At 43.5% G+C, this 12,538-nt stretch overlaps 1 protein-coding gene across 1 annotated transcript in view; it reads right to left on the reverse strand.

Moving 5' to 3' along the window:
- The window catches only part of LOC126519085 (probable cytochrome P450 12a4, mitochondrial), a 54,300-nt gene that overhangs the window by 12,169 nt on the left and 29,593 nt on the right, over window positions 1–12,538 (reverse strand). The window contains exons 3-5 of the mRNA XM_055065283.2: window positions 7,205–7,364; window positions 4,453–4,622; window positions 3,042–3,120 (exon numbers count right to left, since the gene is read on the reverse strand). Coding sequence (XP_054921258.1) covers window positions 3,042–3,120; window positions 4,453–4,622; window positions 7,205–7,364 — 409 coding nt within the window. The remainder of the gene's footprint in view (window positions 1–3,041; window positions 3,121–4,452; window positions 4,623–7,204; window positions 7,365–12,538) is intronic.

Raw genomic sequence — 12,538 nt, forward strand, 5'->3', positions numbered from 1 at the left:
GTATGAAAAATTGAGCGGAAGTTGATGACCGACACAAAATGCGTTTCACTTTGTTAGGATGATGGCGGCGAGGAAAGATAATCGGTGGTTGAAAAAAAGTCATCATGAAGTGAGGAGTGGTGGAAAATATTATGAAATAGCGATAAGCGAAAGCGTTTGCGAGGAAGGCTCAAGGATTGCAAATCAACACGTTTGCTTAATGATGTAACGCTGGCGAATGTTCAATATACTGAAAAAATAAATTGAGCAGCACGGTTCTGCAGGGCTTCAAGAATAGAAGCTAGGTATACCTGATGGGGATCCCAAATTGCCGCAGCATATTCAATTTTCGGGCGAATGATTGTGATATATGCCTGTTTTCGTACGAGTGGTGGCGCTTGCTTGAGGGTTCGTTTAAGTATTCCAAGAGTGCGGTTAACAGCTGCGAGGTTCAAATTAATATGGTGATGCAACGTTAGGTCTGACTGGAAATGAAGGCCAAGATATTTGTAGGAAGTGGAAGACTCAATCGTGCTATTATTAATTTTGTAAGTGTTTTCAATTGGAGACTTTCGCCCGTTAAATGTCATTAATTCAGTTTTAGAGATATTAAGTGACATTAGCTATTTGGAGCACCATAAGGCAATTGCAATTATGTACAGAGCTTTCGGTTGCTTTGGCTAATTTGAAGCTCAGGAAGTTGCTATGCGTCGGGCATTGATGCACGATACCTAAGGCTTTATTTTGCTGCTTTCTTTCTTCCGTGCATTCAGCTATTCACGAAGGATCAAACTGTTTTCGAAGAAGGACAAGAAATTCAGGAGTAGCTTTCTCAGCTGGGCGAAAATACCTCAGTAAACTACATCGATTCCACCAACGCTTAGCTTGAGCGAAATGAGCTCCACCACCCTCGCAATTTCTGAAAGGCATACCAGTCTGCCATTTGCAGTTTCCATCGGCATGGTTTATCAGATAAAGTGGGTATGATTTAGAGTTTGGTGATACCAGGTAAATGATCGCTTCCATATGAGGTGCTCAGTACCTTGCACTTAAAATGCGTAATAGAGACGACGAGCAGAAAGCTAAACCAAGGCAGCTAAAATTATGGAAACTCCGTGAAAAAAGTATAGTTCTATAGGCCCTTTGACACTTTACGCATGTCATTCACAAAAATTAAGAACAGTAAGGAGCCCAATACGCCACATTGTGGTACACGAGATTGTGGGGAATGTGTGTAATGAATTTCTGGCAGTTGCCTCAATTTTAATCTAAAGGTATTACACGCGCATTGAGCGAAAATCCGTCAGTCGTCGTCACCGAATGTTACCAAAAGTTTAAAAACACGTCAAAATTCTCGGATTGACGTCAAATGTCTCAGGGAGGTTCCTGTGAACAAAATAATAATGGCTTGGAAAATGAATTTTCTCAAATTGCCGCGTTGGTGGGGCTACAACCCGCGATGCGAGACGAGCACGATTCTCCAACACCACGGTGGCTCCACTCTTCCAGCTAACTGAAGGTGGGCCTAGTGTGTGCGTCATTCTTCAGATGACGGCGCATCCGGTAGGGAGGAGGTATTACCACGTCATTATCGTTTACAATGAGTGCGTTCCTTGGTAACGCCAAATTAAAAAGTGCCAAATTTCTTAACGCGCTCGTGGCCCCCAAACAGCTCATAACTCAAAGGACCTCCCCACGGCGTTCAACTGGACATTACTGCTTTCACATTCCCAACTCCTAAGGAGTGCTTGCGTTGTCCCTAATATTTTACCAATAAAGTAGCATATTCGATTTTATCGAAAGCTTTCTAAAATCTAGTATAATATCTGTTTGACTGCGGCCATCATAAGCGTTTGCAAGTTGAATTCCTGATCGGAATCCGTGTTCGTGATGGTTAGAGACAAACTTTGTCTAGTTAAGCTAATAACTGTTTTGAGGGAACGTGTTTAGATATTTTAGCACAGGCTTTTAATTAGGGAAATGGCTGTATAGTTTAGAATGTCTATTTTTCTTGCCCATATTAAAGATTGTTATTTTTGTGCTCTTCCAGAGTTGGAAAGCAGCCCTAATCAGTGAACTAATAAATAATTGGTAAACACCTACACATTCATTCAGTGATTCTCGCAAAAATGGGCTAGTGATTCTAACATGTCCAGAGCATTTTTTGGTGTCTATGTTCAAGACGAAATGCATTTTGCTCATTAAAACAATATTATTGATGCGCTGTCTACGAGAAGCATCTACATAGTCCGGAAGGAACCATCATGCTGAGTGAAATGGAGAGAAAAGACAAAGATCTCTCTTGTGTGCCGTTAACAGCATTGTGCTGACTTAAGTCAGAAGCATTGACAGACCACCAAAGTTTGCTAGATCCAGTCCTTAGAAATGAAGTGCCCTGATATTAAAATTTTGTCCTTTGATTTCCTAATTATCTGTTCTATATTAGGACTCATTTCTGGTTTGCACAGTTTATTCTCAGTAGTAATTCTACATGGAGATGCTTTGCGCTTGCGTCTCAGTTTTATTTTTGCATGCATGATCTCTATGGTAATCAACGGGTTCCTTCATTTAGGGTGTTTAGAAATTTATGGTGCGAAAGCTTCAATACAATAATTTGTTCAACGCCAAACCCCCCAAGTACAGCTGAGCTGGCCCCTAATTTCCAAAGAGCAATATAGTGATCAAACAAACTGATTATTTAGTCCGGTGGGCTTATATGATAAGCTGCTTTCAAGTTGAGTATCATTTCTTCTCTATGACCATTCAAAGCCTGATGATGAAAACTGAAAATATAGACGGCCATCCTCTGATCCATATGCCGTCCTCAATGTGACAATGTGTTACTAGATGTCAGAAATGGTTGGAAATGGACACAAAATCGAGAATCTAAGAAGTTGAAGCACAAAGTCTTGTGTAATGTTTTACCATCGAGGTTAGGTCACAGCAGAAAGCTACACTTAGTATTTTCTTAATATATATTTTGTTAAGCTTGGAAAGACGGTGAATACAATGTGTTAGTGGAGATGGTTTGTTCTGTGAGGATGAATAAACTATGATCTCACGTTCTTTGGTATCGTGTAGCCGGACATCACAACGTCGTGGTCTAGTTTGCGGTGTATTCCGGTGACGATAGGGTAGAGTCTGAAGAAAAAAAGCGATGTAGAACTTTAAAAGTGGGTTCGCATAGACGTTCCGTCCTACGTTTTAACACTTGCGCTACTCTTATATAGAACGGTTCCAGTAGAATAATATTTTTTTCACAAGATTTAGGCCAAATTGCATTCGCTGCAGCGAAAAATGCGAAGTGAGCAATGTTAGACATTTCTTAAGCCCATAACATTATTCGCTCACACAGTGTTATACTTTTTGGGCTTAGCAGAAAAAAAGCGCGCTATTGTAGAACATTAAATTATGGGGTTTTACGCGCCAAAACCACTTTCTGATTATGAGGCACGCCGTAGTGGAGGACTCCGGAAATTTCGGCCACCTGGGGTTCTTTAGCGTGCACCTAAATCTAAGTACACGGATGTTTTCGCATTTCGCCCCCATTGAAATGCGGCCGCCATGGCCGGGATTCGATCCCGCGACCTCGTGCTCAGCAGCCCAACACCATAGCCACTGAGCAACAATGGCGGGGTATTGTAGAGCATTGAAAACACCACGAGGAAATACTGTTGGACTGATTTCACACACAAGCACAATAAAGAATAAATACAGAAGGAATTATACGGCGCACATAATGGCTCCAAATCAGTAGTGGACTTGCATTGCTCTTTCGCCTACTATGCATTATTATACCGGAATATTTGACATCTTATAGCGATATGACTTTTTCAAAATTAAGTGTGATGGCTAATGTGGAAAAAATGCTGCTGCCTCCAATAATTAAAACACCAATTTGTTTTCGTTAATTGCCTTATGTTTAGTTCTGCGTTGGAGAGATTGTGTATATTTTGTCTGTTGCTTGGACTTGCCTAATTATGTCCGTGCGCAAATATAATATCCTTGTTGCACGCTGCCATCCTAACACTGCATTTTTGGTATCACAGCGTTTACCTGAAAGGCAATCGAAGTTACTAACTTCAAGCAACTTATCTCATGCATTATAATATTATTTTCCATTGCCTCGCGGACTTGTACCGTGCGGAACACTATTCAAGTAAAGAAAGCCTATTCGCTGGCATAATTATGAGGAGACATATCTAGAGAGCCGATTTAGTACTTTCACTAGCAGAACTTTTCACCACTCATTCACTGAATCATATCAAATGCCAGTCGTATTCGACATCGACTGACGCGAAGATATGGGTGAAGGTTGCTTCAGAATTGCTTTAGAATTCAATCAGAGAATTTCACTTTGCGGAAACGAAAACAGGCTGGCACGCGTATGGTGAAGAAATTATTTGCGATGAAGTGAAAATTGCGTATATTATAGTAAAAATCAAGCAATATTCGTCGCGAAGTAAGCCTTACCGAAGTGATTCACGGATACAGGCCTTTACGTAGGAAAGCTCCGAATATTTGAGTGATATATCACTGTCTGGAGCTTTGCTGAGAACAGACTGAACCTCTTCCCTTGCTTTGTGTTGAGCGAGAGGGTTCATTGCAAGGCAGTATAAGCAATACGTTGCTCCAGCCGCAACCTGAAATATACAATGGTGCAGGGTGAAAACAGTAATGATTCGCCACTATTGCTTTAATAGGGAATCATTTTTAGGTTGTCCGCAATTTTTAAAGCTAGCCCCTGGCAGATAGCGTAATTCTTATTTTGAGCTGGATTGTTCAGAAACGAGGGCATCACCTGCACGAGAAATCAAAACACATATTAAACTGATTAAGAATACTAATTAACTTCGTAATTATTTACTTCATTGCATAAATTGCAGTTTCTGTATTCTAGCCGGCAAGATGGCAAGGCGTATACAGTTGGAATGAATTTCTAGAATGACAGAGCTTGGACATCTGCGCCAATGATCTCGCTGTCAAAATTCATCCTTATCGCACCCACATGTTCAAGAATGCACCCTTTTACGGACTGAAGTAAAAAAAAAAACTAGAACGTCCATTTCATCCCACATGTTGGGAAACAATATCACGAAACTGGTTTCATCCGGAACACTGATTTCAAGTGTATGGGCGTCTTGCGCTGGAGTTTGATGTATAGTAGCGGCGCCTGGTGGCGGCGCGGGAAACGACATCTGGGTCGTACCAGCTTGGGTCGTACTGAGCCCTGGCTGTGGCGAAGCACGTTTCTAGGCCGAGTTTTGCGTCGATTCGCACTTTTTTCTACCCTGTTGCGAGTGCGAAAAGGCTCGTCACTTCTCACAGACCACGCCGACCACGCTGCGAGCTGGTCGCAGCCTATAGTTTAACGAAAACGGACTCTCCGTGTGCCGTGGGACGTAATGCTGGAAGCAGAAGGAATCGGCGACGCCGATCCGGGGGGACCTAGCTCAGCATCGAAAAAGCATCACCGTCGATACTGCTGTGTCGTGGGCTGCCATGAACAAGAAGGCTTGAATCCCAACATCCGATTCTATCGTTTCCCTTCAAGGCCTCACGAAGCGGAGCGCCGGGCGCGCTGTATAACTGCAGTTCGTCGCGCTGGGTAAGCGAAACTTCGCGCCATGCTGACTGCTTCACCTGTCTTGAAGCTTGCTTGATTATAGATCTGCGTTCTAAAATTTGGTCTTTTGCACCTACAGTCCCGACGGCAGACGGACATAGCAGCAGGCATGGCTGGTGATTCACGATTCGAAACCCGGCCACAGCAACAATTAACAATTCGACCGGTGCGAAGTTGTGAAGTGCCCAGGTGTGTGCAAATGACCACAGATGGCCGGGCTGATTCGGTGACAATTCACTACCCCACTACGAGCAGCACAGGTTAGAGAGTTAAATGTGCTCATACTTGACCTCAAGCCAGCATGTTGAGGCAGCGCAGCAAGATAGTATTGATTACAGCAGATCGATTTTCGAGCGTTGTCATTAAAAGCTACATCAAGCGAGCAGCGCACGAGCTCGCGCTGCCGCGCGATTTGCACCTACGTGCGAGCTCATATGGATTGCACCACTTATTACCAGTTACTAAAAGGGACAGATGGCCGCTACTACAACGCAGGCATAACTACTTGTTTAGCGGCATGCAGTCAACAAAGATTGCAGGAGACCCGGCGTTTCGCGGCATGTCGAAAGACCGCTGCCGTCGCGGCGCGTACCGTCGTGTGCTCCAGCAGTTCCGTACACATGATGTCTGCTTATCGCTGCTGTGGATTCATTTATAGGAAGCATTTCCTCGTGTTTGTGCGCCTGAATCTAGCAGCGTGCAAACCTTACCTGAAGTTCCACTTCGTACGCGACTCGCTTCACTTGCGATTGACACCGCGCTAAAACTTCGCCGCTTAATTCTTGAACGACATACACGTATTCGGCACTGCATAATTTCTTGCCTTTACGCAGGGTGCCACTCCTGAAAAAATCTTCGGCGTTCGATATTCGCTGCAGGCCGTGATACAACACAACCGAAAGTGGCGGGTCTATATTGTAAAAGCGCTTTCCGAAGCAGACGACCGAGCTTGGTACGACCCATTTTAGGACTGAGGGTGCTTTTTAGCACCTTTTTCGCAGCGCCCCCTGGGCAATGCAAGAGCCCCATACGTCTGAAAAACTCACCAGCTACAACTCAAGAGTAAGTATTTAGAAGATAATTAGTTAATTTCCGGTGGTTAAGTATGTGTTTCCGTTCCCCGTACTAGTAGTGTCCACCTCTTTGAATAATTCAGTTCTAGGATAAAAATTATGTTGCCTGCAATAGCTGGCTTTTTTTTAATTCCGCAGAACTTATAAATGATGACTCTGTATTGCCTACGGCAGCTGGCGACTGGAAACGTTGTAGCATGACGCAACAGAATAAAATACTGGCATCTGCTGTATATTATTCTTATAAGTACGCGTCATATTATAGATATGTTAGATTTAGTAATTTTTGAAAGCGTAAAACGTCTCAAATGTAATGAAGTTACAATACTTTAAAATTATTTGAATAGATACGATAATCACAAATTGCAATGTTGACGGAGAGGAAGGCTAAGTACGACTTCTGCATTTTGCGTTTCTTTATATAGCATGTTATAGGCAACGAACGGCTGGGAGCACCTCTCCAAAGCTATATAAAGCCTATAAGGTGTTGAAAAAATTTTTACGCAAAGTCCTTGCAAAATCTCACCGTTTCAGAACCCGCCATAATGAAGTCAAAAACGAATGTGAAGATTTCTTTCAAGCTTTGCTTTCCTTCGCGTCGTAGAGAGGCAGCGAGTGTGGTGCGTTCCTCCTCCCCCATATGTTCAGCCCTTTCCGCTGCTGTCCTAACAAGTGGTAACAGCAACCTGCAAAACAGTATTCACTACTTTGTATTGGGCTTCTGCGCTCACGATTTCAGTGCTGTGCTAATACCTTAGTAGAAAGTTCAGTAAATGTCACATATCCCCGGCGCTGGATGCGCGATAGCCACCTAATTCTGGGGTGCTAGACAAAAATAAGGTAACGTAAATAACTCGAGAAATTTGCGACGTAGATATGATCAGAGGTGTCCATCGGTAAGCAAATACTTGGCGGTCGCATGTATATCTTCATAGACATACCTGTCAAGTAGGCAGCACTACACTACAAGCTCTCGTTCTTACTGTCGCTACTGAGGACGCGCAGCCATCAATTGCAATAAGCAATACGTGTGATCACGGGCAAGATTCTGAAAACATTGGGCAGACTTCACGGTAATTACGATCGTTCTTTCAGGCCCCGTGCTCACTCGACCATAGTGTGATAATTGCATTGTATTCAGGTCTCAATGAAAACCTAGGAAGTTGATTCCGCTCTTCAAATCATGCCGCATTCCTCCGAATAATTACACTTTAACGAGCACTTCTTGCAAACTATATCCACACGTGGCCTTCATTCGCTTGATTCAAATTCAAATTCTTTATTTTGCCAAATACGTTTCAAATGGTTTACAGGGCTAAAAGCTGCGGTCAGAAGTTTTACATTCATCGAATCGCGTTCATTCTTTACGTCCGCCCAACATCGATTTTTCAAATCATTTTTATGCAAGATGGGTCTATACAGCAGCTTTCGTAAGTGGAGTCAATATTTTTATTGCCATAGCAATTGATCTCCAGGGGTATTTCTGGCGTGGCCGTGAGGTTCCGTGTAATGTTCAAGAGTTATAGTATGGTCGCCACGCCCCGTATGCTGTATCTGCGAGTGAAAGCAAGCGAGGGTGAGCTGGCGATCACAGTTTATTCTCGCGCACGCAACGGAGGGAAACAGGACGAAGCGCACCATCTTTTGTCGTGCGTAAGGCTCCGCGGGGAATGTAGGAAATGGGGGGGAAGTCAGGTTCTACTTCGAGCAGCCCGGGTGAGTGAGCAAACCTAACAAATGCTCCGATTCTCTGCGTGACATCGAATAGCTTGTTGATGATTCTTCAGAGCAAATAAATGTTTTGTTCTATCTACCTAAGGATCTCTAAACTCCATCGCTTCAAATTTCCAAAACACAATCAAAATTTGCTGCTCACATAAAGGCAATCGAAAATGGTCAGAATAGTTTGAAAAAAATCGCTGGTTTGCAGAATTGTTTAGATGCGCTCGAAGATAAATTTAAAACCGTCGACCACATAACAAAAGACATCTCAGACGTGCATGTCAAGGTAACAGTACCACTTATCGTTCCGAAGCACTTGACTTATGCCTGGTTGACTTTGAAGACAGATCGCGCCATGATAACGTGACATTTCGCGGTATCCCCGACACCAAAGAATTATGGCAAGAAGCCGATACTAAGTTAATATCAGCAAATAAATCATTCTGTGATTCATTTGCCGGTGACGCACTCCATCGTGCACATAGCCTCGGCTCATTCGAACCTAATAAGTGTCTCCTCATTCTTGCAAAATTTTCACATTGCAAAACACAGAGGAAAGTGTTCGCGCACTGCAATCAGTTCAAATAAAATAACATTACGATTACTAAAGACTTCTCGGTACCTACCCACGTTTGTCACAAAAAGCCAATACCGTTCGGTACCAGTCACCCCGGTTCCGTCAACTTTACACTCCACTACAACAAATTGTGAACAATTAATGCTGTATTTATGACGCGTCTACCGATAGCGTCCATGAAGGAGTGCAGAACGCATCTAACACATTACATAATCATATTGTTCCACTACGTGTGTCACAATAAGGACCCGTAAGGTGTAGTGGCCGAACGTCAGAAACAGCTTCATTTTAGTTGCCTATTCTTTTTAGAAAGATCAAAAGTTTTGTGAATCATGTTATTCTTTATATTCGGCAATCAACATGTGCGATGCCAAAATTATTGTCTTGACGAAAACTTTTGCTCCTGCGCATGTTCGCGATTATGATACTGTCTGTGGCACCGGCAATTTCGCTATCTACCACTGAGACCGATCTGCACGTCGAGGAGGAGGAGGCATTCTTCTCGCAATTGCTAACGATGTTTCATCATTTGATAGCTATGGTGTTGGGCTGCTGAGCACGAGGTCGCGGGATCGAATCCCGGCCATGGCGGCCGCATTTTTATGGGGGCGAAATGCGAAAACACCCGTGTACTTAAATTTAGGTGCACGTTAAAGATCCCCAGGTGGTCGAAATTTCCGGAGTCCTCCATTACAGCGTGCCTAATAATCAGAAAGTGGTTTTGGCACGTAAAACCCCATAATTTAATTTTAACATTAGATCATTTGATACAAATAGTAGCACTGAACTCGAAACCATGTGGGATCACCTAACTCTCACTCACACAAAGATAATGCTCGGCATTTGCTACTGCTCACCCTTGTCCCCTGCGTGTTCACTGAAGAGTTATACGTTGCTATTAATCTATTTTTTTTGCATTTTGCCACAACACCGTCACGTTAACTCGGCGATTTTAATCTTCCTAATCTAATGCAAAATAGACATCCACTCACCATAAAGCTTTTTAGTGCTCAGGCTAAAGATTTGTGGGACTTGCCTTCCCTGTTTTCATTTTCCTAAAATGTGCCTGAGCGTACCAGAACATCCACCAACACCGCAAATACGCTTGTTTTAGTTCTAACTAATCGTGCGAATCTAGCTTCCTGTCAATAATTACTTTGTTTAGCGCAAAACAACGGACACCACAAAGACGACAGGACAAGGCGCTTTGTCCTGTCGTCTTTCTTGTGTCCGTTGGTTTGCGCTAAACAAAGTAATAATGGATTCGCACCAACTAGCCCGCCAACGCATTGTGCTGAACTGGCTTCCTGTATAACATACTTACCTGACATCAGTGAGCATGTCTTACTAACATTTCGTATAAATAACTGCTATCACAAACGGACAAAAGTTAACAAAGGTATACACCATTACAAGAAAGCCAACTATAAAGCCATGAACAATGGACTATCGTCATTTATTACAACTTTTTTGTTGATTTCGATAACTGTTAGGTCCAGTCAAATCGGGATATATTTGTTGACCTCGTATGCATAATAACTGAAAAGTACATTCCTAATCGCGTCGTCATGTCTAATGCGCAAAAGTCTTATATAAAGCGCCTATATAACAGAAAAATAAAACTTTTTTCGCTTAGCTATATGATCTGCGAGTAAAACACGTTGGGAAAACTATAACGCTGCTAATCAAATGCACTTAACTGCACTAACAATCTTAAGACAATTATTTATCGCATACATCGCTTGACTTGGCAGCGGGGCAGCGCACGGAGCAGAGTGTGATTTTCGTCAACTTGCATTTTACAGGCGAAACGCTCGACTACTGACCAAGTGCCTGCGGTACAGCTGCATCAAGATACAGCGGCGTCGTCCTCATGCGCCGGTGAATTGACTGGTTTTTGTGGACACGTGACACACTCGCTTTGCCTGGCTTAAAAGGACGCCACGATCATCGCTGAAACCACTTGGCAGCGGGGCAGCGCACGGAGCAGAGTGTGATTTTCGTCAACTTGCATTTTACAGGCGAAACGCTCGACTACTGACCAAGTGCCTGCGGTACAGCTACATCAAGATACAGCGGCGTCGTCCTCATGCGCCGGTGAATTGACTGGTTTTTGTGGACACGTGACACACTCGCTTTGCCTGGCTTAAAAGGACGCCACGATCATCGCTGAAACCAGGGCAGCGCACGGAGCAGAGTGTGATTTTCGTCAACTTGCATTTTACAGGTCTGAACTCTCATTACTTCTGCTAATTTTTGTACGTGCTGCCTCTGCTGCCTTACAGTAAAATTTTTGCTGCCCGACTGTCAAATTTTCGTACGCCTGTGTTTGAATCGTAACCTGTCCCAATGGGAACCGAGATAGCAGACCTAAAACGCGAATTCCGGAAAGATTTAAGAGAACTAAAACAATCCTTGGAATTCATAAACAAACAGTATGAAGAGATGAAAGCAAAATGTGCTAGCGTCAAGGAGGAGAATGCAGCTTTAAAGGTGTCCAATGATCTTTTGGCTCAGGAGGTGGACAAATTGAAAGCTCAGGTCCGTGATAATTCCCTCAGGATAACAGCTCAGGATCAGTACTCAAGAAACAAAAACATCGAAGTGAAGGGAATTCCAGTTGCAAATAACGAGAACCTCGTGAACGTGCTTGGAAAAGTAGGTGAAGCGCTGGGCGAGCCTATAAATGAGCAGGACATTGAGGTTTGCCATCGTGTTCCTGCGCGGAACAGTGGGACGGATGGAACAGATGGGTCGAACCAGAACATTGTTGTGGTCTTTAACCGGCGGTCGAAACGGGACGCAGTTGTTGAAAAAGCACGAAAGACGAGGTTCACTACAACTGAGCTAGGATTTGCCACCGAGCAACCCGTGTTTCTTAATGAGCACCTGGCCCCTCAACTAAAGAAGCTACTTGGAATGACTGTGGCGAAGAAAAAGGAAATGAAATGGCGCTATGCATGGGTAAGGGGAGGCAAAATTTTTGTTCGTAAGACGGAAAGTTCCCGTATGCTACGTGTAACATGTGAAGCCGACTTGGAAAAGATGATGTAGTTCTTTGCTATCTATTGGCGCGTTCATTCCCGTACTTTTTGTTCTGATGGTTGTGCCACGTGACGTTGTCTGCCCATGTGGCGGTGCCTATATCTCATTCTTGCATTGCAATACGCAATCAGCTAGGCACAAACATGACGAACTAATGATGTTTCTTGCTGAGTTCAGTTTCAAATTTGACGTCATCATGTTCACAGAAACGTGGTACGAATCTGAAGGGGAAGTACTTTGCCTGCCTGGTTTTCGAACTTTTTTTCTAAATCGATCACATCGCCGTGGTGGGGGTGTATTGCAACTTGTATCCGAGCACATGCCATGCAGCATACTCGCCGAATTCTCGATAGAAACGCCAGATTATGAAGCCTTATCCTTACAGTATCGGAAATCTGTATTTGTTGTGCTGTACCGCCCACCGAATGGTAAACTGGACGCATTTCTTCTTTTTCTAGAGAGCGTGCTCAGTTTTGTGTCATTAAATAGTCTGCACATTACAATTGGGGGTGACTG

This window comes from Dermacentor andersoni, chromosome 10 (assembly GCF_023375885.2).
Source record: "Dermacentor andersoni chromosome 10, qqDerAnde1_hic_scaffold, whole genome shotgun sequence".
Lineage (NCBI taxonomy): Eukaryota > Metazoa > Arthropoda > Arachnida > Ixodida > Ixodidae > Dermacentor > Dermacentor andersoni.